Source organism: Astatotilapia calliptera, chromosome 19, assembly GCF_900246225.1.
Source record: "Astatotilapia calliptera chromosome 19, fAstCal1.2, whole genome shotgun sequence".
NCBI lineage: Eukaryota > Metazoa > Chordata > Actinopteri > Cichliformes > Cichlidae > Astatotilapia > Astatotilapia calliptera.
Genome location: NC_039320.1, coordinates 7,623,515 through 7,651,275, shown reverse-complemented (window position 1 = coordinate 7,651,275; position 27,761 = coordinate 7,623,515). Strand labels below are relative to the sequence as shown.

Sequence of the window (27,761 nt, the reverse complement as noted above, 5' to 3'; positions counted from 1 at the left end):
GGCAATTAGGGGGTAAGATGTGATGGGGGTTTGTCAGGCTAACACCAATAAAATGTTTCCTTTATTTAAAATGCATACAGAAACGCTAAACAAGCGTAGGAAAGTAAAAGTTTGGTCGATAAAGACAACTTTGGCCTTACTAACGATGGGCGGAAGGATTTGTCTGGCTCAGGATTAACCGGCTTTGTTTTCCTCTTGCAAACGGAGGAGACGGGGTGTAAGAATAGACTGGGCACAGAACCAAAACTGACATATTTAGAATTTAATAAAACATTTCATGCATTGAAAGCAAGTCCATCATTTACAAACGCTGTGTATGAGCAAAAAGAAAATTCTTGGTAGAAATGATTCTTCAGTAGTGTCTCTGCGTCTGTTCGACTGGCAGTCTCATGGGTGTGTTGGAGAAAGCACGAGTCTTCTTGTCTCCCTGCATGGGAAGAATGTCTGTGATCCAGTATTGGAAGAGTGTAACGACTGCCGTGGTTTCCTCTACAAACACAAGGAGACAGAGCGAAACATTTCAGTTACTGCTGACAACACAAAACCACAGGAACACTCAGTATTTTCACAAAAGAGATTCACTTGCTGGTGTATTTTTGGCATAATGCATCAAAATCTGCTTCCTTCCCCCCGCATGTACGTATCCAAACCCCTAACAAGACAAATTCTTTCCTTTTACTCGCTACTGTTAGAAGAATATATTTAGCCTTTGCAGAAAGCAAAATGGACAATACAAAAGGCGGAGCAGTCAATCCAATGTCATTTGTGAGAAACTCCAGGGTGCAGCAAAATATGCTTAAGGGAAATCTGCTTTAGAGCTGCTCCTGCAGCCAATTGATTGCCACTACAAGGGTAGACAGAGTGAGGAGAGCTTTAGTGAATTCACCTGAGGGGCTTTAAAAGCACGCATGCACATGGATTAGCTCCTGCAAGTCACTGAATGTAGGTTACTTTAAAATACCAAATGCTCCCTGAACAAGGTGGATGTTATTAAGAAGTTTAATTATTTTAAATTTCCATACTGCGGGGACTGATAAATGTGAAGCGAGATGCAGCAGAAAGGCTGGGGCCTTTGCCTCCAACACTCAGATAAGCTGAGTGGAATTGACCCATAGCAGCCGAATCAAACGTGCGACAAACACTCGTCTGCGCCAACACGATCTGCTGGCACGCCGGAATTAAAAACGGCAGCAAATAAAAAACAGTGAACTGAAGCATGACTCATTATGAGAGAGCTGGGAGTACGGGGGGGTTAGAAAAGCTTTCAGGCAGCTGTGGAGCAGCTGTATGGAGAGGGGACGGCAGGATCTATGGTGGACTCTAGCAAACTGGTTTTTACACAGCGTCGTCAGGGTTACGGGAAGGGGCAGACAAGCGTCACTCTGTGGCCGCCGACATGGCATTGGCCTGAATCCCCTGGCTCGTCTCTCAGTCTCATTCTCACATGCCTGCACTTGTGCGCGTGACAGCAGAAAAGTCCCTGCTGATCCTATTATGCAGCCAGCGGCAGATGAAACCGCGTCGGGGGACGTAGGAGCTATTTTGACTGTTGAGAGTGTCGAGGCGAGTTAAAACATGTTCGTTACTCACGGTCAGCTCGAGTAAGTCAGGGGCAGGTACGCACAGGTGAAGGCTGAATGAGACAAGTCAGGGCAGGTAACCGGCAAACAATCCTAATCGGCGTTTGCCCCCTAACACTGGGAGGCGAGCGTTAACCTGCTGGGACGGGCCCGACGAAGCGCTCGGGGCAGGTTCCAGCAAGAAGAGCCTACTGTAGGCGTGGATGCATGAACCAGCGAGACACAACAATAAACACAGGCCTGTCATTCAAAGGAAAAAAGCTCTTTATTTGTGAATTTTTACTGACCTGCAGACATGCAGGAGGAGTTGCTGCAGAGCTCCTTCAGAGCTTTTTCTAGCTTTTCTGTATCCGTTTGCTGAACACGTGTCTTGAGACTGTACAGCTGCTTCAGGACTGAGTTAGGTTTGCTTCCGCTGTCTATGGCGCCCAGAAGGCCGTCCACTGTAGCAGACAGGTCAGGGATCGTGGAAGCATGAGACGAGGCTGAGGAGGGACAAGTGGTCTGTTAAAAAGAAGCCTTCAACATCAAATTAAGCATTTTATAAAACATCAAAAGGACCAATAAATGCCTATTTCTTTAATGTGACTCATGCACTGACCAAATATAAAGAAGACTCTTCAACTTTATTTACATTAAAAAATAACTTACTAGTTTCTCTCATTTTTAGTGCTTTTCTAACACGTATGGAAGGCTTTCATTTTCACTGAAAACATGTTCATTTCTCAGTAATGGGCATTTAACAATGCAGTGTAGGGTTTTTTGCACATTAGCATCCAAAATATATCCAAATAAACAAAACATTAGAAACTAAAATCACCGTGAGCATTAGGAATGCCTACAAGGTGTAATACTGAGAACATGAGCTTCATCCAAGAAGGCAAGTACAAGTGGTCCCTACTTACAATCTGACAAATACATTTCCATCGTTGTCCTGAGGAAGTCTGACACCTCAGCTGCTCTCCTCTCGTCTTCCTCCTCCTCCTCCTCTCCATCTTTTTGATACGTGAACTCCAGCGCAGCGGCCCGAGGCATCAGACCCATGGAGAGCAGCTTCTGTTTGTGCCGTTTCTTCTTCAGCTTTCGCTTCTTGTTCCTGCTAATTCGCTCGGCCCCCTCATCCCCCGCCGTCTGATTCTGACCTGTGCCGGACTCGCTCCCTAGAGTTGCCTCGTCATTCCCAGAGTCTTGACAAACGGTTGCTTTCTTCTTCCTTTTCCTCCTCCTCCTCCGTTGTTCCTCTGCCTCTTGCTCTTCATCCAGCACTTTGTCGCTCTCGTGGTTGTTCCCCTCTATAAGCAACAACAGATTAAACTCTTCATTAGTTTTAAAAACAGTCTTTAACTGATTCACGATCCCGTGATCCGGACAGATCGGATTTTAAAAGGTCAGATTGTGTTCACATTGTTAAAGTATGAATCGTGTATCCACCTGCACTCTGGGCCTAATGGCTAAAACAGGAGGTGGGCATCGTCCATTATGGTGAAAGCTGGGAGACGGCTGCTTTCCTTTCAGCCAATCACTGGACAATCTAATTCCACTAATTAGATGTTCCCTCTTTTTCACTGATTGCAGTTCAATCAGCAAAATCATCTGGTGTGGCCTCTGATTGAAAAGACACGGTCAAATCTGCAAGTGCGACCATCGCTCGTTCTGAGCCCGGCAATTTGAGATGTTCCATTAAATAAAAGGGAACATTTAACAGAACAGTGCTCAGGTGATGCACGAGCTTTTACAGTGAAAGAACATTAACACATTCCTCCCACCTTATGGAAATCATCCTTTAGTTTAGCAGCTTCATTGGGCTTTCCATTTTTCAGCTTTTCTCTTTTGCAATTATCACATTGCTAAAATCTCTCTGCTGTCACATTACCGAATGACTAAACCTCAAAAGAGAACCCGTCCACAAACAGCAGTCTTGGATCTTCTCTAGCTTGCCACATCTCCCCTTTCCTTAAAAAACCCACGAAGCACAGAGAGGTCAAAGAAACGAGCTCGCGCTGACTTCTCAGCGACCCGTTTGTGAGCAGTGGACTGGAGCCAGAACACAAAGCAGCAGAAGTGACAGTGGCAGTGCAGAACTGATCGACATAGTGCAAGGAAAACACAAACCAAGGAAGCTACTGCTCATATCAGACATGCAAATACTCCATTTATCCATTTTTTTTACATTTAGAAACATTTTAAATTATTGTCAAAGGAACTGAGAACCTTCACAGACATTTTAAATTATTATTTTGTGACAGATTGAAATGATAGACTACTTCAAGTCATTATGTTTTTTGTTATATAAATATATTTAAAAGCCAGCCAACTGCAGCCATGAGCGAGACAGATGAAGTCAGGCCGGCTTGGACGCCGCCCAGATCAACAAGGTCTGCATCAGGTGTTGAGGAACCAGGGCTCCCTGACGAGAAGTGAGCTACTGGAACAAGAAGGCATCGGTGGGCAAGATACAAAAACAGGGTGTTGTTGGGATGCTACTACGCAAGTAACCCCAGCGGAAGAGGTTACATGAATAGGATGCGGAGCACTAGGTGCGGTGACTCCCAAGCTCGGCGAGCAGCTCCAGCAGATCCCAGAAACAACATCGGACATCTCTGTCAAGAAGAGCACAGTCCTAGAAACAGCCAAGATACGGCGCAGGACCCTCAAGCTCCCAGGCCTCTGGTAGAGCAGCGGCCCCAAACCTTTTTTGCGCCACGGAGCGGTTTAATGTCACACAATATTTTCACGGACCGGCCTTTAAGGTGTCGCAGATAAATACAACTAAATAAAATGAAATGCGCCAACAACATTGAGAGTAACATCCTCCTCTCTGCCCCTTAATGCTCTCTGGTCGCTATGGTAACGCGTAAATATTTCTTTCAAAATAAGACACACAACTACGCAGCCCGGTACCAAACAACTCAAGGACCAGCCCGGGGGTTGGGGACCACTGTGGTAGAGGACCCAAGCTTGGAGGCACACTGCTCTGTCTGTGAGCATAGCAGCCCCACCCATGTGCTGTTCAAACCTCTGTTTGTGACAGTCAACCAATCAGAAAGTGACTGGCTTAAGAAGAAGATTTAAATGCACCTTAGAACACACATGCATCAACACTACAATGAGCGGGTGGAGGGAGGTTTGGAGTCTTCTCTCACCACCGTTCTCTGCGACCTGCTGGAGCAGGGGGGCTAGGAGGAGGAGGAGTTGGCCGTCCGACTGCGGTCTGGAGTGTTGGGCCTCCCTGCTGCTGCGGAGTCGGGGCGGTCTGCCTCCCCCCACCGCAGGGAAAAGGGTAACACCACCTGGGTCTGGGTGCAGTTCCCCCTCCAGGGGCAAGGGTACCTAGACCCGGTTTGTAGAGTACGCTTGGGGAGTGTGATTGTGTGTACAGCGTCTCTTTATGTCTGTCTCCACGTTGGTTGAGTGTGGAGTAAGTGCATATGAGAGCATGAGGGTGGGAATGGATGTTTGTATATGTGTGTGCCTGTATGTCTGTGTCTATATGTCAGGTTGGGTGTCAGACGCCACCTCTCTGGGGACACCTCAGGCCCTCCAAGGTTTGGAGGCCTATCTCCCCCTACCACCACTTCTCCTGCCAGTGGCGGACTCCCTCAGACATCGGTGCGTTGGTGGTTCTTTGTGTCCGGGGATGGGCGTCCAGGTACACACCGGCTCACTCCTTGGCGGCCGCTTATCGGGGCCTGGAGCCTGGGGCTCGCTCGGGCCACTTCGGAGGTGGGGTGCCCCCGGCCTCTCGGCCTGGGGCTCGGTCACTCAGGCACGGCTGGCTGCCGGCGGAGCTCACGGGCGCGTCACTGCAACTCCCCCTGGCTTCTGCTCCGCGGCTGCTGAGTGAGCCCTCATCTGGGACTCTCCTCAGCTCTTTCTGGGACAGTGGCGCGGCTGCCCCTCTGGTGGTCTTCCTTGGTCTCTTGTGTTCTGGGGGCCTCTGGATGTCTGGAGTTTTGATCTCCTCCATACCTGCTTCATGCCCTGGAGGACGGGGCTGTGGCCCCCCCCACACCCTCTAGCAGATCGTTACATGGAGAAACCTTTTAAAAAAACAAGAATTTGATGCAATTAAAAGAAAAAAAACAGGTTACGATAAACTTTCCTTTTGATTGTTCAGAAACAAGATTTTCTCGAGGATCCAAAGAAAACCCAAAATCAGATGAACTAAAATAGATGTCCGTTTCTCAAAACATGTAGAAATACGGTTCTACATTTTGCAGCTAACGTGAATGTGAAGAGAGATCTGTTCATTCAAGACTAGGACAGCTTTTGTCTTTCTACACCACATCAACTACATCAACTCTCCTCTTTGTAAAATATTACACTGAAGCCTTTATGAACCTCCGCAGAACCCAAACTCTAGTTGACCTTAAACAGCTCTCTGGGTTGCAGTTCCCTTGAAGGCTCGCTACCCACTAAATCGAAAATGTGTTCAATTAGGAACTGCTACACTTACGAGTGCAATTAATCAAACTTAACCTTGTCAGTCATTCCAGCGGCCACCCTCAGACGATGGTCTGTGTAAGCCAGCAAATCACTTTTTTCACTGAGGTAAAGCAGAAGCTCTTCAGCTAAACGACGGTCTGAGTTACAGAAGATGATGAGTGTAACGAGCCGGCGCTTTTATTACAGCCTCATCACTTTGGTACTTCATGACAATAGAGAGAGGAGATAAAACAAACAGTCTTTAAATGATCCATATCAAATGCAGAGCATGTGACTCATCCTTGAATACCGCTGCCAGACAGCTCGATTCATCGCAGGTCAAGAAGATTTTAGCTCGGCATAAATCAGCTCACAACTCAGCCTCCAACATGTTATTAATAATAGTTAAATATCTCCTTTATAAATTATGCAAGTTTGCCCCGACAAGCACATTTAATCGGCCTATCGGAGTGAAAACAGAGCCACCCAGGCTCACTCACCATCTGCACAAGTTCTCCTCAGTTAAAGAACACGACTGATTTTCACTGTCTGTTTCCCCAACAACAGTGGCAGAGACAATCAGAAAGAGTAACTTTATTACTACAGAGCGCCAACCTGGAGGAGGCCCATGAGATAAATCTCTCCTAGCTTTATGGTGCACAGCGCCAAGTCCATAAATGTAAGATTATGGGTGACGTACCAGCTGGTTCCTCCACGCTATTTATGCTTTTTAGCTGCTGTAGTGAGACCGATTCCTCTGAATGTATATCATAGTCTGCAGGAGGAGGAAGGACCGTGTACATCCGCCTGCCTGGTTTGGCTGCGCTCTGTCTCTTCACTGCATCTCCTGAGACACATAAGGCAAATAATGTAAGGCACTGAAACACAAAGGAGGGAGGAACGTGTTAGTAATTATCATGACTTTACCCGAGGCCGTGTCCTCTCCAGGAGCTTTGCTTTTCAGATGTTTCTTTTTGCCTAGAGCTTCTACAATATGTGGTGGGCTCTGTTCCGTCACCACTTCTTGGATGGCAGGGTAAAGCTTCTGGAGAACTTTTGACTGGAATACTGAGTGACACAAAGACAAGCTGTGTTAACTACGCATATTCAGGCTACATGTGATCTAGTCCATGTGGGAATGAAGCATGAAAACAGGATGTAACCCGCTGACTTTGAAAACTGAAACAGGTGATGTTCATGCTGTTTGTGACTGCAATAACACAGCCTAACAATGAACACTGTGTTTACAAACTTATTGTGATGCCAAACAGTTAAGATAAACTTAGAGTACACTGCCAGTCTTTAGTTTTAGTCTTTGTCATTTTCCTAAACCATCAAAACAAGAAGGAAATGTCAGTGAGTACATTTATTCAGAACATAGAGGACTGAGATGTCCACACGATCGTGACCACATAAAAACTAATAAAAGCTGATCAAATATGAATCACCAAAAAACAAAACCTCCTGTCTTCTCGGGTACGTCTACCAAAGTCAAGGAGTGATTTTAGGGCTTGACAGAGGAGCACGTGCTTTTGTTTACAACACAGAAACCAACGCGAGATTTAGCTAGCTACGTTATTTGGGTACTTTAGCGAGCTAAAGAGTTACGAGCTCTGTGTGTGTTTTTGTATGAGATGAGTCATTTCTGGCGGTGCTTACCTTCTTTCCTATGTGCCATATTCAAACATCCACCACAGTCGAAGCAAAGAAAACATGAATTCCAACTCTGCACTCAGCTAGGAAGTTACTATGCTATCAAGCTAGCTGAGTTAGCTAGCAAGTATGCTACAGCAGCTTTTTAAATGAGCTAGCTTGACGCGCACGTCCCGCTCAACTTAAAGATCAGAGATATTCATCTGTCAGTATCATCGCCACAGAGCTCCAGCTTCTTCAGCAAAGCCCACTAACCCAGAGTAATGCGCAAAACTGCTGAACCGCGCACTTCACCTGCTACCACACGCGCACTGTGATGACCAAGAGACTCCGCTTCCTTTTGCGCCAACTTCTATTCAAAATCCGGCCAATTTAAAATGCACGCAGTCCTCACAAACAAACACTCTCTGTATATACTTAATGATATGTATTTACGGGATTACTCGAATCTATTCTTCACATCGGCAGACGAATCAACCTCGTTTATAGTGTAATATTCATTAGCCTTGCGTATTTCAAGGAAAAAGACTCAAGAAGGTCTGGATTTGTAGAGCGAACTTAAAAATGACTCCAGCTAAAATGATTATTATAAAACCATTATTAATTATCTGAGCAGGTGTATCATACTACCAGAGCAACATACGGTTTTTTTTTAATGTCCACTTTTATTCTTTCCAAGGGGCTACAGCGCCCCCTGCGTTTGAAAGCTGTGATAACAGCAGCTTGGGCGTGCGCACACCAAGCCAGCTGTAGGACGGGGTGCAGGCGAGATGAGAATACTAAACAGGCGCCTCATGGCTCAGCATCAGCACCGGGCTGAGTTCAGATTTGCGCACCCATCAAACTTGGCTTGGGACCTCAGCATGTGAACGGGCTTTGCAGGAGGAGGATCCACCTAGAATGTCAGCTCTGAAAAAGGTATTTCCTCCCTGTCTCTCTCTTTTCTTAATCTTTCAGCACACATTGAAGTCATGAAATGTGACAATGTGCAGCATTCAAACGTGGCATACAGTCATCTTACAGTAAATGGGAAAATGTATGCAGTGATGACAAATAGGTGTGTGTGTGTAAGCAGTTCAGTAGCAAGGTTTTCTTAGAAGTGTGGGACTTTTAAGCGGCTGGCTTTCTTTCTTCTTCTTATTTTTAAAGTATATTAAGTGTCACAGTGCTGGTTTGCTTAATCATGACCACTGATTACAGTTGCCCAAGTATAATATGATTTCTGCATGCTTTGCATGTGGAATCTGATCACTGCTCCTCTGCTATAGCTCTCGCATGTCATTCCACTTGCATTTATCCCTGAGGAGGCTTGCACGAAGAGAACTTCAGGCAAGAAAAGCTTAGGATAACTTCTCAAAGAGATATTGTGTCAGGTTTGATCTCAGCCAGACTCCTCCTTTTGTGCACTGTCACGTAGTACTGTATGTGCCATGCTGACTGCCATCTCTGTGGGTGGATGAGCTTCACTGACTGTGTCTGACAGAGCCAAAGCCCGACACTGGCAACCCTGAATGATAGTGAAGCTCCAAAAAGCTTGCATAAAACGAGCCAATGGATGAGTTTACTCTGTAGTAAATTATGCTGATTTAGGTAAACATGTGGCATAATTCCTTGCAGTGAACAACACACTGAATAGCACATAAACACCTCCTGCAAGCCCTCTTAATGAACAAGTAGTAAGATTTGCAGGCTGCTCGTGGTGTAACAGTCATCCTCTAACAGCGCTGGCCATGCTGAAAAAAGAACTTGCTAACTGCATGTTTGTGCAAAAAAAGAAGCTTGTCATCACTCTCGGTGTACATTGACAAATGATGTTGTTTAAGACTCAGTGCAGCCGCAAGTATTGACGTCTTAGCTCTGACAGATTCCACTGACTGAGCAGCACAAAAAGAAGGAAAGTTGTATAGGACGCCCGCTTCGACACTGCTGCTGAATCCATAGCAAATGCAGACTACTCAGCACGCGCTGTGAGTGACAAAGTGCTGGCTGCCAGCGCTCACATAGTCAGACATCATAATCACAGAGGTGCTAAAAATAGGGGACCATGTTCATTGGAATGCTTCAGAAGCTCAATGGAGTCACTGCTGTTCGCACAAGTGGCTAAAAGTTTTACCAGGATACTCTTCGATGCTGCGCTCCTGTCCTGCTCAATAATACAAAAGCACTTATTTTTAGACAGTAGCGGTCAGCTAGTCTTCCTTCAGTGACACAGCTTCTTGGGTGAGACACTGATGTGTAAGATAAAGAGCTGAAGGTCTGTGCATTGCATAGTATAGCAGGCCATATGTGGAAAATGTGATTTTTGAATGTTTTATGTGGGGTCTTTGCAAACCGCCCCGTGTTCTCTCATTGAAAATAGCAAGCGGTGTGACACCAAACTAACTGCATGAAATGCAAGTGTCAGTATCTGTTTGTGTGCAGATTTGCATGTGGATCGCAGTATCTAACCATAACCATAATTCATCTGTCCTACCTGTCCGTCCTGGCTGGTGGCAGATGAGAAATGTAAGGTCGCCACTGTAAGGCCTGGAGTGAAAAATGACATGTCACTTCCCCACCTTTTACCCCATTCACACCGCCACCTCTGCTTTCCCCGGCGACAAGTCAGCCCTTCAATGAGAGCTCGATGATTCACTGAGAAATCTTTACTCATCCTAACAGGCAATTTCTTCACTTAAAAAGGAGGGTGCCTAATTAAAATCCACTGCCTGCATTTTTTAAAAAAGTAATTGGAAACTGATACTGTTTTCCTCCCAGAAGCACTTTGAAAATTGAAGGTCGCTTTTTCTTGTTTTTCTTGCATGCACAAGCGTGCACCCGCTTCTGCGCCCACACAAAAGAGTGGCTCGTGTGGACTTTGGCTCCTTGGCAGTGACACGATAAGGCTCTCATAATCTATTTGAAGATGCAGCACAAACTTCAGACGTTGCATTTCTGCATGCAGTGATGTCATTTTGGTGAACGCAGAGGCAGAAGAGCAGCGATGAATGTAGACCAGTGTGACTGAAAGTAAACGTTGAAACATTCAGGAGGTTCTTTTCTTATTCATCCGCTCTCTGTGACGGATGTGTTTCCGCTTCCCCCTGCATGTCCCAGCATTTTCTCTCACTTTAAGACTTTCTCTTACCAGCCCGTGCACACAAATCCAACTTCTTTCCATGTGTTTGCCTCAGTTTTTATACCTCAGATCATTTTGTGAATGAACCTGTAATAGTTTTGGCTTGAGTAGAGGGATGCAGAGTGAGTGCAGGGGGTGGATGAGACGCTGCTTTATGAATATAAAACATGAGGCATGAGATCCAAGTGTGTGTGTGTTTGTGTGTGTGAGTCCTTTGTGTCTGGGGATATCTGTGCATACCTGCAAAGCAGCCGCAGTCATTTAATCACCTTTGTGCTGTGGTGGGATAACGCGTACAGACGGGCGTCCCTGAATTCTCCCAGTGCTACTGTACCGATGCGTAGCCCTCAGGCATGGCGAGCCGGTGTCCTGAGTGACCTTTTCTCTCTAGCGGTAAATAGAAATAGTTTGATATCAGCACTGATGACGATTTCTAAAGGTTGTCCTTTGAGAGTTTGCCGAGCAGAGAGTCGAGCGGCTGTGTCTCTTGTCAGCTGTGCGCCTTTGAAACTCTTTGACTAGAGACAAAGGTAAATCATCTCATGCTCTAAATGGAATTATAAATATGTCCTCAAAGACCTCTTGTGTTAACACTCTGTCATAATATAAAATCTCACAGTAATGCAAGAGCATCACACCATCCCATTTCAACTGGTCTCGCCTGTGGAGTGTGGAACCATTACAGCTGGCCAAAGCTCTTTACAACCAAATCTTTATCGGGCCTTTTTTCACCGAGCAGTGAACTTGAATATATCAGCTGCAAAAAAAGCACCCGACCTTAATGAAGGACAATCAAGGCAGAGCGAGTTTTAACTGGGACAAAGTTTAAGGATTTTGATTAAGAGCCAGAAAAAGTTTCGTGTGGTGAAGCTGTTAGGATATGTTTCTAAACCCGGGCTGCTCAGATTTTCTTTTTAAGTTGCTTTGCTGCAAATACTCCAAACGCAGGTCTGCAGACAGAGCGAGACAGAGGAGCAGTGGATGCTGTAGGCTATTCATGTTAGGATGCCTGGGTCGTTGACCCAGGGTTTTGAGTTTATTGTATTATTTATCATTTCTATTCTTTGGTTTCTTCGTTAGAGTTATGTCTTATGGTTCCATCTTGGGACCCCTTCTGTTTAACATCTACATGCTCCCACTGGCACAGATTATAAACAACAACAAAATAAACTATCACAGCTATGCAGATGACACACAAATATATATCACAATGTCACCAGGAGACCGAGGCCCTGTACAGGCTCTTGGTAAATGCATTGAGGAAATCAATGACTGGTTGTGCCACAATTTTCTCCAGCTAAACAAAAACAAAACTGAGGTAATAGTCTTTGGCGCCAAAGAAAAACGATTACAGGTCACCAGAGAACTTCAATCTATACATCTAAAAACCACAAACCAGGCGAGAAATTTGGGTGTAGTGATGGATGCAGACCTAAACATAGAGAAACACATTAAGACAATAACAAAGTCAGCTTACTATCACCTCAAGAATATATCAAGGATAAAAGATCTGATGTCTCAACAGGACCTGGAAAAACTAGTCCATGCATTCATCTTTAGTAGGCTTGATTACTGTAACAGCATCTTTACAGGTCTACCTAAAAAATCAGTCAGACAACTACAGCTCATTCAGAACTCTGCTGCTCGAGTCCTCACTAAGACCAAAAAAGTGGACCACATCAGTCCAGCTCTGAGGTCTTTACACTGGCTGCCTGTCCGTCAGAGGATAGACTTTAAAGTTCTGATGCTGGCCTATAAAGCTCTGAATGGTTTAGGACCAAAATACATCAATGACCTCCTGACCCAGTATGAACCATCCAGATCCCTCAGGTCATCTGGATCCGGTCTTTTATCAGTTCCCAGAGTCAGAACCAGACACGGAGAAGCTGCATTCAGCTTTTATGCTCCTTATATCTGGAACAAACTTCCAGAAAGCCTCAGATCAGCTGAAACACTCAGTTTATTTAAATCCAGGTTGAAGACTCACCTGTTCTCAGCTGCATTTGAATAAAGCACCAAATCCACACTTTTAAGCTTAAATTTCAAAACTTACATTTAACTACTGATTTTATCTCTGATTTTATCTGTTTTGATTTTATATACTGTTGTTTGTTTGTTTATTAATTAGTTAGTTAGTTTATTTGCTTGTTTTAATCAATTTTAAATCATGCTTTTTATTTGTTCTTGTTTCTAATGTCTCTGTAAAGCACTTTGAATCACCTTGTTGTTGAATTGTGCTATACAAATAAACTTGCCTTGCCTTGCCTTGCCTTATGTCTCTGTGTTATCCTTAGTTGCTATATCCCCGTGTCCAGTCAGTGTCTGTCTGCCCTGGTCCCATGTCTTTGTTCCCTCTGTTGAAGTGCCTGCATGTGAGTCTGGCTGTATCCCAATTCAGGGTCTGCAGCCTTAAAGTACGCAGGCTCAACGATCCTCAAGGGCCGCGTACTCAAAGACCGCTAAGGCCGGAAGTGCGAGGCTTGTGAAATGGGACGGTCTAGTCTCCGTTGCGCTGCCCAGGTTGCCTAGCAACCATGATACTAACAGCTGGAAACGTGTCATACAGCTTTGTTTGACAGAAATGAAGGAGAAAATCTTTTGTTCATTTGTTTGTTTGTTTCTACATGATCTTTGATCATTCTCTGTAAGATTAAGCTCAGCTATTGAACGGCGTATATTTTAAAGTAAAGGCTCTAAAACCAAGTTCGTACAAACGTCACTAATGTCACATAATTTTGCCGACATGTGGCCAACAGTAATGTTTTAATGTTCTTCGTTATTACACATTTGCACATAAATAAGTGACATAATATTCAGTACTTACTTAAAGTTTACTCTTCAGCCGCCCCTCATCCGCCGTTTTTTTTCAGCAAATTTATCCACACCCATCGCCGCGCTATGCATTCTGGGATATGTTGGGCTACGAAGTCTACACTGCCACAGCCTTAAAATTCAGGGAAATGAAGGACGCATTTCAGGGCCGCATTTCGAGCAGCCTTTGAATTGGGACAGCCTTCGGCGCGCCGCTGTGACGTAATCGGCCTTGAAATGCGTACTTTAAGGCTGCAGACCCTGAATTGGGATACAGCCTCTGTGTCTTTAGTTCAGTCTGTGTTATGTTTCCTGTTTTATTTTGAAGGTCCATGTCTAATGTTAATGTATCTGGTTTTGCTTCCCCTTGTCTCGTTAGGCCTGATTTGCCCCAGCTGTGTTTCCCTCCTGTTACCCATTCCCTGCTTGCTCCCTCTGTGTATTTAAGCCCTGTGTTTCTCTGTGTCTGTGTTGTGATCTACCGTTTATCTAGCTGTGTGTTCTGTCAGTCTTCTGGTGTAAGTTTATTTTGATATTTCCAGTTATGTTACTTTTTAGTTTAGCATTAAAGCTGTTTTGAGTTCAAGTTCTCCCTCCGAGTGTCTGCACCTTGGGTCCTATTCCTGCCTGCACACAGCAACACCTGACAACTCATGCCGTGATTACTGTGCATCGTGTTGTTTTCACCTCTGGAGAGTTGTTCTCCAGGTGCTCGGTGCTTAAATGATAACTTAATGCTAAGAAAAGTTTAGTCTGATGTTTACAGTGAAATTTATAGTGTAAAGTAAAAGAAACATCTCATGTAAGTTAAGCTGGATTTAAAGTAAGCAGAAGCAAAGCTATAATCTTTTTTTGTCAGACTAGTTTTATGATATTTCGGATGGCGTCTTTCTGTCGGGCTTTCTGACACGCACAGGCTGACTCTGTGCTTTTCCATCAGAAGTCTTTGCCATACATCTGCTCTTGTATACCGACTCATTTACATTTCACGTAAAAGTATCAAAGCCTGTTTTATATATCTATATAAAGCTTTGTCCTTCATCTGACCCTGCAAACACATCCCTGCAGTTGGTGCCTGTTTTTCTGGCCCCGCCTTTTACTTTTCATTTACATGTTTTCCTCTCTGGTGCCACTAACTTCACCCTGAAGAAGCAAAGTGAAGGTCGCTTTGCTGTAACAGTGCTTTATTGTTAATTTAGCTGAAATATCTGAGTGTATGATATGATTCATGTGATATCTACTGATGTGATCACAGGGAGCTTTTAACTATAATATTTACAGTTTATACCATATCAGGCTTGTGTGGATAGAAGTGACTAAGTAACCTGCTGAATACATGAATTAACATAACGTGGACATGGCCATTTGTTAGGTGGTTGCTAGGCAACATGATGATGTCATGCTTAATTCAAAGGTCATTTTAGCTTGTTGGAAGGTGATTGTTGGACACATGCAGAGGAGGGTTGGTGGAGATATTAAACATGGAGCTGCAAGACAGGTGGAGAAGAGGAAGTCCTCGGAGAAGATTCATGGATGTGTTGATGGAGGACATGCAGAGTGTTGGTGTGGCGACCCCTTAAGGGAGCAGCTGAAGAGGGAGGTGGCTGTTAGGCATAATGATGATGTAATAATGTCTGCTATAGATAAGAACCGTCAGAGGCAGATGATGCACCTGTGTGCCCAGTTTGGTAGCTCAGCTCCTGATGGTGTAGGACGAGTTTGTGGGCAAACAAGCAGAGATATTCTGAACCGTGGTAAATCCTGTCTTAAACATATAATAACAACAAATAGATAATAATAATAGTAGTAGTAATAAATAGATATATTATTATAATATAATAAGAATTATTACTAGCTCAACAAGGGGACAATTATGTTTTATTTATGTATAATGAAATCTGATGTATCCTACCACCAGTGATAAAAAACATCAGCAGAATGAAGCTACTTTCATACTTTGTTCAAACAGCCGCACTCTCCTCTAATAAAACTATTGCTATAAAACGAATCGTTTCTGCTGAAACTGCTGTTGATTCAGCTCTGTGACCTGACTTTGTGTTGTTTACTTGGACTTCATTACACTGGAAGGAGTCTTAAATATGCTGCATGTTTGTGTGTGTCCTAAAAGCCACTGCTGGGAGGTGCAGACCTTATCATCTGCTCAGCCTGTGCACCGCTGCATTTAACCAGATGGAAAGCGAGCAGACAGTGTTCAGGCAGCGCTTTGAAATGGGCTGGAGTGAGTCTGCTTCCCGTCTATCTGCTCAGATCTCCATTAGCTCGCCATGGGTTGCACTCTGTCCCTCAGCAGCAGGCGGCAAGATTTTTTGTTATATACTGCCACTTGTGATAACTGCCTGTACTAAAGGTAGTGAGTCTTGCAGCATTAGGTTAAGAGTAGTTCAGTGCTCTTTGACATGGTCAGCCTCAGATCACGAGCAGAAGAATGAAATGACAGTGGTGCGCTGGAGCCTGACCTGTTTGGAGGCACGTACACCAGCCCGGTTCAGCCGCTGTGAGCTGACAGGTTGTAGGGTACACGGCTCCCAGTGTGGAGGAGAAAAGTAGAAGTTCAGCAGTAAAGCTCAGACTTGTTTTTGTCTGTGCAGGTTCTGAGTCATCCAGGTCACAGGCTAGATTAAGACTTGTTTAGGTCAACTTTTCTGATTTCATAACTATACTTTTAGTCAATTATGAAAGCTAGTTCACATCCTCTGTTCTCGTGACGTAGGCTCCATCAGCATCAGACAAAACAATCTCCCAGATAAATGACGGTACTTTTAAGTCCTGGGGTCATTCACAGAGAGCTGATATCAAAGAAGAACGTTTCTCCACGGATGCTGGGTGGTGAGTGACTCACCTGAGTTGGTCTACTTGATTGTTCATCTCAGTTAATGAGCATGCATTTGGTTATTTCTCTCTTCTTCTGCCACTGTCTCATCAGTGCTTTAACACTGTAAAGTATGCCTTTGTAAGAGGAGGCACGTAGCTCTGTGTCTGCTTTGTCCTAGACGTGAAACTATATTTAAATCAACAAGCTTGAGGTTTAAAGAGAAGCTCTGTTTTTCCCATCATGCAGACATGAAAACAAACAGACACACCAAAGAAAAACCTCCCAAAACGAACAGATGCACAGTGTGTTTCTGTAAGAAGGATTTCTACTGTCTATAAATTCACTCTTTTCTGTTATTATAACCTGATTATCTCGTGGAGTTTTAGATGATTTTATGAAAAAAAATGATCAAGTGAAAGCATCGACTGATTTTAGAGCTTAAATCATCTCCACAGAGCTGGTTGTTATAAAAACTGAGCCAATTGAGGCTTTTTATGTCTCAGTGGGGACTGAGGACTCATGCACAGGATTAGGCCTTTAGTCTTGAGGACAGCGTCTTTCCTCTGACTGAAGCAAGCTGTAAAACAAATGAAATAATTGATGTAACACGTGATTATAATTACCTGGCTTTTATCTAATTAAGGTTATTTTTATAATGTATGTTTGGCGCTGGCATGAATTCAGACCGGCTAGTCAAATGTTTGTACGTTAGAAAGCAAGTCTGCTTTACGAAACTTGATTATCGATCGTGTGTTTTTTGCAGCTGCCCCAGTTACACGTGTCCGTGGGATTGTTCTGCTGTGTGTAAATCTGTCTTCCTAAAACACAGAACATAAATCCTCTCTTGCGTTCATCTCAACACAAGCTTAAAAAGACAAACAAACAGATGCCTAACGCGTTTTGGTTTGTGAAATTCGATGACTTGTTTCCCGACTCCAATCCTTTTAAAGCGTAAATGAGAAGCGAGTACCAAGAGTGTCCCTGACAGCTTGTTTTCCACCCTCCTCCAGAGCGAGTCTCTGCCAGGCAGCCAGCTCCCAGCATTAGTTAAATCTGTGCATCATGCAGCTGTTTTGGGTAATGCAAACCAATAATTCTGTCATAATCTCTGCAGAGCTATCCATTTATATCTGAACTTTCTTTCCCACTTTTACGTGCAGAACCTCGATTACGGAGACTTCAGACTGAGCAGAATATATGTTCAGCAGGACAAACTACAGTCGCATGTACACAGTAAAATAACTGTCATGAGCAGTTTGTAAGTCCACAGTTTGTAGGTCATCCCTGGTTTGCCAGTATTTCGTTTCCAGGTTATTCAGTTCTTGTTATTTTTCGTAGTGCTTCTGTAGGTTCTTATGCTTTATTTGACGGCATTATTATTTGTATCTGGTCTTTTAGATCTTCCATTTTTTGTTGGGTTCTCAGTTATTTTGTCATTTCACGTACTGTTGTGTTTATTGTATTCTTCCAGTTTACCCAGCCTCCCGGTGTTTCCTGTGCATTGTCCCTCTTGTGTCTGTTGGGTTTGGATTTGCTTCCATTGTCTGATTAGTTGCAGCTGCATTCCCTGGTGTTTCCCATCTCCCTAATTACCATGTGTGTTTATAGCCCTGTCATAGTTCTTTGATGAATCATTCCTCATCCATCATCTACAACGGGTAAAGTACTATCTGAACAACTCACCAATTTTCAAAGTAAATATATTTCTAAAGCTGATGTTGACGTTAAATTCTCACCGGATGTCTGTAACAACCCATCTAATCCACATCCATAGAAAAAAATCAAACCATAGATGTCCATGAATGAAGTTATGTGTTTGCACAAAAGGCTTTGTTGGTCATACCAGCTTCCCCTCCTGTAAGGAGTAACGAGTCACACACATTCAGCTCAGCTGTGATTTTTGGCTCGTTCTTCCACAAAGTCTGCAGGTTGCTGCAGTTCTCCATGGATTCTCAGTTGGAGTCAGTTTATTTTCATTTTTCTGAAACCAGAGTTTCCTCGGCTGTGTTTGGGATTACTGTCTCGCTGAAACATCCACGCTCGTTTCATCTTCATCATCCTGTTAGATGGAAGCAGATTTTTAGTCTCCGTACATTTTTCCATTCATCCTTCCTTCAATTATACGCAGCGTGTCAGTGCTGTATGCTGGAAAACAGCCCCTCACCATGATGTTCCCACCTCCAAGCTTTCCTGCTGGTGTTTTGGGGTGGTATTCAGCGCCCTTTCACCTTCAAACATTTTGCATCTAAATGTTCAGTTGTGGTCTCATCTGACCAGACTAAACTCTCAGGCATGTCTAAATGTTGTTCAGCAAACTTTAAACATATGCTTTACTTTCAGCAGTGGAGTCTTGTGTAGTGAGTGTGCGTACAGGCATGGTGGCTGAGTGTGTTACTTCTTTTGTTTTTTTTACTTTGAAATAATTGTACCTGCCGACTGAGGTCTTTCTGTAGCCACAGGTGCTCCCCGGCTCCTGGACTCTCTTGATCATTCTTTTCACTCTGTTTGAAATCTTGCGGGGAGTTGCTGCTCGTGGTCGGTTTAAGGGGAAATGATGTTCTTTCCACTTCCAGATTATGGCTCCAGCAGTGCTCAGTAGTTTAGAAACCAGTAACCGGTGCCATCAGTATGCTTTTTACCAATAAAGTTGCAAAGGTCTTGAGAGAGTTCAGTGGTTTTACCCATCGTGGGATGTTTTTTGGTAATGAAACACCTGTTTTAAGGACTGAACCAGATTATAGTCATTTGCACTAAGTGGCAGGATTGTGTTCTAACAGCTCAAAGAATTCATGATGTCCCTTTCCTCTTGTGTTCAGCACTTTCCCCCTGTGCCATTTCTTATTTTTATCTGTGGTTTGGTTTCTTTTCTTGTGTGGACTGGTCGAGTTGTTACTGACATTCAGTTTCATGATAACAGCACCTTTAGAAATATATTTCCTTAGAAAATTGGTGTTCAATACTTATTCTGCCTACTGTATGTAAACCTCAGTTCTCACATGTTAACTGTTCATTTTTCTGTTTCTAAATAATTTGTGTGAAGAATCGCTGAACATGACAGTAATTTTGGTGTTGGTGGACTGGAAATGTTTATTTTTGGAGATACATGTTCAGGTTATTTCAGAAAGTAATGTTTTTGAATGAAAATCCAAAATTAAGTGTTTTTAATGATGCAGATAATTAGGACATGCCTACCTTTGCTCTGCTAGCAGTAAGTGAGTTTCCAAGATAAGAGTATGTCTGCTGCCCTGCTCTTGGATGGATGATGTAGTGTCTTCTTGCTAGCTCATTCAATGTCTCCTACAGATGAGCTAGAAGGGTTCGTTTTTATTTTTCAGGCTTTTCTCGCTTTTCTTCAAGTACCTTTATATATGCTCCCCCATTTAATTAAAAAGAACATTTATCTGATCTGGCTTGTTCAGTCCCAAAGCAGAGTGAAATAACTCTGCGAGACAGAGCAGCCCGAGATAACGAGTGAGCGCAAATGTAAAGGGATGTTAACATAATGACAAGGAAAAAATGGAGCTGAAGAAATAAAGAAGAGGCCTGTCGCCTGTTAAAGCCATTTCAGGTAACAATCAGCCTGTCAGTCAGATGCAAAGACAAAAAGAGACTGATGGGACCTGCTGAGTCACCGCCGAATCTCAGGTTTTGTTTACATTCCAAGAGCTTTTTTTCCAGATAGAAATCATGCAATAATAATGCCTGTAATGATATTCAGTGTCGCAGCTGAACAAAGCTGTTATCATTACAAAACCCAGTGATTTTTCAGGTCTGCACACAAATGATTCAGCAGCGTTTCCCAAGAACAAAACGGTCACTGACAGAGGACGGGAGATGATAGCAAAACATTCGAAGTTCAGATAAAATCTGAATCGATTAAATTTGTGGTGAATCCTCACAGAATAGATTGTTGGCATAAATTATTGATTAGATAACAGCCTCAGGCTTTGGAGCAATCTAATAATTGGCTGTTGTATAGCAATGGCTGCTAAAACTTTGTGGAACAGACGTCGATGGAGCAGAGCTCCTATTTGTGTCGGATTCACCGATCCCACTGCCACTCTTTACCTTAATGTTTCTGCACCTCCACTGTTGACTCAGAGCTTAAAATGAACCTCCCACAGTTTGCAGAAGAAAGGTTGCAGATAAAGGTGGGAGCTGCTCCTTTTGATGCTAATGATGTGAGAAATGGGTATCTGTTGCTTCTCTGTAATTGTGGGTCTCAGCATGGCTCAGTGCATTTCCGCTGAGCCCTGAGTTGTTTATCTGCTTTGAGCTGTTGTGATATTAACGTTTTTCCATCTCTTCTGCTCTTCTTCTGTTGTTTCCTGGAAGGTGTTGCCAGGCATACTGCAGAAGCATTGCTGTATCTTACCAGACAGGAACGCAGGTAAGGACCTAACAGATGTCCCCCTCTCCACTAATGACACCACTCACACACAGTGCTGAGATGGAAAGCGAGAGCCAGTCTGTGAGAGTAATGAGCAGGCTGTGATCCCGGGGAATGGCGACTCAGTGGGGGGGTCATATTTGTCTGCGTGCTCTACATCTCAGAGCTGACCATGTTTCTCACATAGTGTTGACCTGCCCTGACCTCACTGTTTGGCCACAAACTGCTCACTTTATCCTTCTTACATAAAATTATTCTTTTCCCACCTCACTGCTACCCCTAGCAACATTAACATGTGTCAGATCTGATGGGGTTCTCTGTGTGGATTAACTTTCTCTACCTACATGCCTGAGGGAAGGGAAAAGTTGGGGGAGCAGTTGTTGGAACGTGTGATGGTGATGGGCTTCTTCACATCGTTGCAGGTGTGAAGAGGTTGCTGATGAAATTGAAGAGCAGGGAGATATACTCAGGTACCTGGCCGCAGCTTTCACAATAATGACTTTTCTTCTACCTCTGTGTGCGTTTTTTCCTTCGACTGCACCGAGACTGCATGCACATGCATCCCACTAACAAAAGCTCGTTAGTGCTACTCTGATGTGAATTTATCAGCACCGTGGACATTTTGACACGTTAACATCAACTCCCTCTGCTGTTATGCACTTTGTACCTTCTGTTTGTCTGACACATGGCTCGAAAGCTACCTGCCCGACTTTTCAAGGTGGGACCAGAGATGGGCAGTAACGCGTTACTGTAATCCGATTACTTTTTTCGAGTAACGAGTAAAGTAAGGGATTACTATTGCAAAAACGGTAATTAGATTACCGTTACTTTCCCGTAGGAACGCTGCGTTACTAAAACCGTGATTTTTTTTTTTTTTTTTTTTTTTTTTTTTTTTTTTTTTTTTTTTTGCAAGAATGTCTCATGACAGTGAGGTAAGCAAGTGTGACGTTCGTGACAACAGCTGTGTGCAGATCAACAGTGGATCATATATCGAGTACGGGAGAGAGTATGAGCGTGCAGCGTTTAAAGTGTGGAAGTACTGACCTTACTTTAAGTCTGATTCCATAAAAAGTGACAAAAACATTAGGGTGCGTTGTGCGTGGGAAGAAAACTTCTTTTTACAGCGACAAAAACCCCTAAACTTCCAAGCAAGCTCCGAGTGCGCTACCACGTAATCAGAATCAGAATACTTTATTATGTAATGGGAAATTCACAGAGAAACTGCCGTATCCTTCCACTGACCGCTGCGGCACACCTGCACCAGGGTAAACCTCCGCCTACCCCACTCCTGCTTTACAGGTGAAAATAGAGCAAAAGGACCGCTGAGTCTTTGACTTTATTTATTTTCTGCTGTGTTTTACTTGCATCTATTTGAAAGACTGAGTGTAAACACACACACAAAAAAAAAAAATTTATGTGCTGGAATGTGCAGAAAATAAGTTTAAATATTAAACAAATTTCTTCCAGTCAGAGAATGTTGCATATAATTAAATTTTTGCTTGATGCATAAAGTTAAAAGATTAAAACTAATAAAACAAGTTTTAAAAGGAGACTTTTCCATTTGATTACATTTTGTATGATGGATTATGTAGAAAAAGTAGAATTGGGCTGAGAGATCTATCACTTTATCACCTATTCAGGTTGTAAATCATGTTTTTAAAAAGTAACTAAGTAATTAATTACTTTTGAAAATAAGTAATCAGTAAAGTAACGGGATTACTTTTTTGGGGAAGTAATCAGTAATTAGTTACTGATTACTTTTTTCAAGTAACTTGACCAACACTGGGTGGGACACATGTGCTTAAGAGTAGAGCGAGGGCACAGCAACCTTGGGGAAAGAGAGACCTGGCAACGTACAAGTTTCAGCTGATGGCCTGAATTATAGCTGATTGCTGTGAGTGATTTGTTGCAGCGTGAAATTAATGTTTGATGGTCCATATAGACAAGATTATCTGCACTTAAGCAGATAAGGAAGTTTACAAACCTGTGAACCACTAGTTGTAGTTTTATTCTGAGCATAAATGTTCCACTCTCATCCACAGGATCTCCTTGCTCAAAGGATGCCAGATAGGTGATGCTTGCAGGCATGTGGCAGCCCTCTTTTTATATTAGGGAAATGTTTTTTTTTTTTAAAAAGAGTCAACGTCCACATCTTAATAAGTTGCTGTTAGTTGCTTGCAATCACCGCGTGAATATGAAGGACCCCCGGGACACACCTATGCGCTGGTCTTAGAACAAGGTGTCCTGACAGAGTGAGCACACATTAAAATAACCGTATAATAACCTTATTAATATGGATATCTCTGAAACCATTCCACTGAGGGTTCCAGAGACACTTGTCTGGGATACAGAGTTCATTTCATGATGTTTGCATCTGTGTTTGTGTGTCTACAGTACCTTGACAACAGTATTACTTCCCCCCAAAAACTCCATTTCATAAAAAAACACAAAACAAAATACACACACAGAAAAAAAGTCATTGCCTTTCTCTGCAAATGTCTTCGTTCTGAAAGATGGTGCTGTCAAGAAGACACAGTGCAGAGCGCTTCTCCTGAATCCTCGGCGGCGCCACATCAACAAACCTCTGATTTTCTGAGAAGCACCTCCACCAAAGTTCACCGATCATTCAGCCACAGGTTCCATCTCAAATGCGAGTCAGAGGTTTTGCAGATTAATGTCTACCTTGGCATCCTGTTTCCATGGCAACACAAGGTGCCAGTAGACGATACTGTATTTTGTCATCTCTCCAGCGACAGGACGATGTAGTGCTAGTGTGTTTGCATATGCTAAACAGATGGCATAAATGAATACAGGCACTGAGTGAGGACACTCTCCAGCGAGTTCGTCCGTACTGAGTCGGGCCGCCTGAGGTGCAGCGTGAGTGGAAACACTCGGTGTAGGGCTTGGATTAGAAGAGCACAGAGTAAGAAGGGCGAATGTTTCGAGGAGGAAGTAATGCCCATAAAAAGACTGATATCTCCAACACAGATGCTGCACTGTGTGTATGTGTGTTTTCGTGTCCTGGTGCATGCGCTCAGCTCTGGTATACTTCACTGAGCAAGGGGCGCCCTCTCCTGGGCGGCTTCACTCCTTGTGGAAATCCACCTCGTCCTCAGAAACACTTTTCTCATCTGTCCCCGGCTTCTGCTCGGTGAAAGCCGGTGCGTAGAAGCTGGAAGGATGAGGCTTATCGTAATCTGAGACTCTCACTGTTATCAGCGTGTCCCTCTGCTCCTGCAGTACTCCATGAGCAGAAGCCCTTGTGCTGATGAGCACTCAGCATTTCTATGCCACACATTCACAGATTTGTCCTATTTATAGACATTAATTAGCGTGAGACTGTTTCAACATTCATATCTGTACTCCTATTATCATCTCGTACTATCCCAGGTTTAAAGACACTTGCCAATTCGTACTCTGGCATTGTAACTAAACGCTCCTTTTATGTGATTCTCTATAAAACCTCCATATTTGACTTTAGCAACTGGTACATAAACTGGTTCGATCTTCACATCCACTGAATGAGTTTTAGGATGATTTTGTTGTAGATGGCATGTTTACGGTGTCTTGCATTGCTCTCGCTTTTCTCTCTTTTGCAAACATTTTACGATCGCTGAGGTTTGTGCAAAGCTTTCTTTCTGGGAAGCCCGTCTAATCAGAATCAGAATACTTTATTGATCCTTAGGGGAAATAATTTTTCATTACAGTGCTCCATTATAAACAAACATTAACAAAGACAGACAATACACTAACTAAGAATAGCACAATATATACATAAAAGTCACAACACACAAACGTCTATCAGCCTTTGCAGCGTTTGGACACTTAATGTTTTGCATCCATTCATATTTAGTTTCCTCGAGCTTCACGAGACTCTCTAACAGTATCTCACACACACACACACACACACACACACACTTCCACTACTCATTCTCAGTTTTCACCCCAAGTCTTCTGCATTTTATTAGTAGAAAATTAGCTGTTAATAATAGTAATAAATATTCCTACATATAGATGTTCACTTACCTTATTAAACACAATTTTAAATGCATGAATTGATAGCAGTAACACACACAAGCCCATCATATTTTGTATGAGAGCAGTAAGGAAAATCATTGTTATCATGGCATGTATAAAACAGACCAACTTTACAGCAGGTGTTATGTTGAGATAGAAAACATGTATGGGTGATGTACGGTCATCTACCAATCGGAAGGTTGAAGGATCGATTTCCCAGCTTTTTCCAGTCTGGATGTCAAAGCATCGTTGAGCACGATACTGAACCCTGATGCATCCGTCAGAGTGTGGATGTGTATTCAAATATCAGACTAAGTACAAGAAAGATGAAGACAAACAGCACCTGTATGAATGTGTGTATGATTGGGTGAATGAGGCTTGTTGTAAACAGTGCTTTGAGTGTTTTGGTCTCAAGATGTTATTCGATTGGCAGAGAAGATTCTAAACAGTAAATTCATGCGTACACTTGAAATTGGGCACATTTCAAGTTCAAGCTATCTGCACCGCATGAGAAGTTTCTGATGCGTCTCCGTCTAAAACAGCTAAAGTCCCTGAACTACATGAGCTGATAGCATTACTCTTCACTTTATGTGAGTCACAGCATGTCCATCTTAATGCTTCTTGTCCCGCCTGAGCTTCTCCGTCCTGCTGTGAATCTCACTGACACCGGAGTGAATCAGCAGCTGCTCTGTTAGCTTTCGTAATTAACGGGCAGGCTGTCCCTTTCCGTGTGAGTGTGCCCGGCCTGTTTTCCTAAATGCGCGCACACACACACTGGACACGTGCACAGCCGGCCGCTGCACACATGGTGTCCTTCAACACACTTGATATCAGTCTGCAGCAAAGCGAGACAACGAGGGAGAGCCTGTCTCCTTCTGATGGCTCTCAGATACCTCGATGGCAGGTCTGTATATCACACCTGCTCATCAGAAGGAAACTCACAGAGAAAATTACTTGGAAAAAAATACAAATACTGCATTTTGAAAGGAGCTAATAAGTGAATGCTGACGGCATGTGTGTGCATGTGCACATGTTTGGACATCTTTCTGAGGACAAAAGTAGCATGCTAGTTTACTTGTGGGGACCAACGGTCACTTATGGTAACAAAACGCCCGTCACCCAACTTTGAAGGCTCAAAATGTGATTTTAGTGTCAGGGTTACAATTAGGTTTAGGCTGAGGGTTAGGACTTAGGGTTAGAGTAGCTAGGGAAAGCATTATGTCAATGAGATGTCCTCACTAAGATATGAAAGTGTGCGCGTGCTGGAGGACATCAGCAGCTTTCTCTTGCCTGCTAAACTCTCAGCTGCTATAGATTATTAAACCCGATTCTTTGATCCCCATGATAGAACAGAGAAAACCCGACTCGGTGGTCAAAACATTTATAATTCTTTATTCAATCATCTTCGGGAAGAGAGAGCCCTGCACAGCCCAAAGCCAGTTGCAGAATCTCTAACATTAGAAGCTAAAAATGTGTCTCTCATAGGTGTTATTTTGGTCACACACAGCCTCGATACAAACAACTCCTTATATGTTACTAGTTCCTGTTTTTATTTATATGCTTGTACAGCTCTACACTAACTTCCTGTTTTCCAGTCTGGCTGAGCACTTAGTCTGAGTCAAACTGGCCTTGCTTTACAAGCTTTTATTACTAAAATACATAAAACAATATAATCAGAAAATAAGCATTAACAATATGTTTATTCCTTAACAAGATGATAATGAGTCCTACACTATCTCCCCTCCTCAGCTTTTCCCACTTCCTACTGTTAGTCCAGACCCTCGACACTCGCCTCCTCCCACTCTCCTGCTCTCTCCTCCTCTGCACTCCCCCCCAGTGTAGCCACTGAACTGTTGCAGGAGTAGACTGTAGTTCCTGGCAACGTCCTCCACGTCCGTGCAGCAAGTTGATCATAAACAAATGTGACACAGAAACATAATGTATTAGAGAGAAACTCTGCTCCACTGTTTGAAGGTCTCCCACGAGGTGTCAGAGATCTCCAAAGTGGGACATGCTGGTCAAGTTGAATATTCATTATGCAAACCCTGAATTTAAGTTCCTGTGAGTTCAGGAACATTTCAGTGTCTTGTGGTCAAGATGCCGTTCAGCACACTGTGGCCATAGTTTCTTTGTGTGTGTGTGTGTGTGTGTGTGTGTGTGTGTGTGTGTATTTGCGCTGAATGCACACATTATGGAAACGTGTTCGTAATAGCAACAGGGCGATTGCTTCTGGTGTTGAATATTTACAGACAACTTCATGCTGCTTGTGCTGGCAGTTGTCACCTCACATATTGGAGCTCATTAACTTCATCTTCACCCTGGCATCAGCTCACACAGTCACCAGGAAGTGGCCACTAGGTGACCCTGCAGACTGTGCACAGGCACACTTGCAGATTCTTTAAAGGATCTCAAAAAAAATCAGTAAAAATCCCAAACTGTGCTGGCAGAAGGTTCTTCCAGCTGTTACTACTCACCTCTACTTAACTGTGTGAGGAACTGCGAGCCAAAAACCTGACTGTCTGGAATGCATGCTCTCTACAAGCAACGACTGCACTGAAGTGCATGTCTTTCACAAGCTAAGCACGACGATCGCTGTGACTATGGGACTGGATTTGCAGACCGTAATTGTGGAAACTAATTCTTATTTTTCTAATCTAATAAAAGATAAATATATAAAAATGTTGACTATTCAGTACCTCCCGTGTTTTCACGACATGTACATGGTGGAAAAAAAATACTATTTGTTGTGTCATTGGACAGTGTTGCACTCTCGGTGTGTAGCTGTGTGCAGCCCACTTACCTGGCATGAATGTGTTTCAGTATGTGCTGCATCTGTCTGTGGGGACTCCTGTCATTGAATTGTATAGTATATGACTGGAGGACAGCTGGTCTCCGTGGACTGTCTGTCTCAGCTTGTCCCTGACATAATGGGCA

The 27,761-nt window shown here is 43.4% G+C and overlaps 2 protein-coding genes across 4 annotated transcripts in view; one reads left to right on the top strand and one right to left on the bottom strand.

The window, feature by feature from the left end:
- Positions 1–247: 247 nt before the first annotated feature.
- On the bottom strand, positions 248–8,314 carry erich1 (glutamate rich 1). Its single transcript, XM_026152793.1, has 6 exons — positions 7,665–8,314; positions 6,933–7,073; positions 6,706–6,852; positions 2,486–2,872; positions 1,868–2,065; positions 248–489 (listed from the first exon to the last, which is right to left on the bottom strand). The coding sequence occupies exons 1-6, from the start codon at positions 7,681–7,683 to the stop codon at positions 353–355; spliced, it is 1,029 nt and encodes a 342-aa protein (XP_026008578.1). The 5' UTR covers positions 7,684–8,314; the 3' UTR covers positions 248–352.
- A 113-nt stretch (positions 8,315–8,427) lies between these two features.
- dlgap2a (discs, large (Drosophila) homolog-associated protein 2a) overlaps positions 8,428–27,761 on the top strand; it is a 211,601-nt gene continuing 192,267 nt past the window's right edge. For 2 of the 3 annotated variants that reach the window (XM_026152470.1, XM_026152469.1), the window contains exons 1-3: positions 8,428–8,576; positions 20,756–20,810; positions 21,233–21,280. In XM_026152470.1, the coding sequence (XP_026008255.1) occupies positions 8,559–8,576; positions 20,756–20,810; positions 21,233–21,280 (121 nt within the window). In that variant the 5' untranslated portion in view covers positions 8,428–8,558. The remainder of the gene's footprint in view (positions 8,577–20,755; positions 20,811–21,232; positions 21,281–27,761) is intronic. The other variant, XM_026152471.1, reaches the window with a different exon arrangement.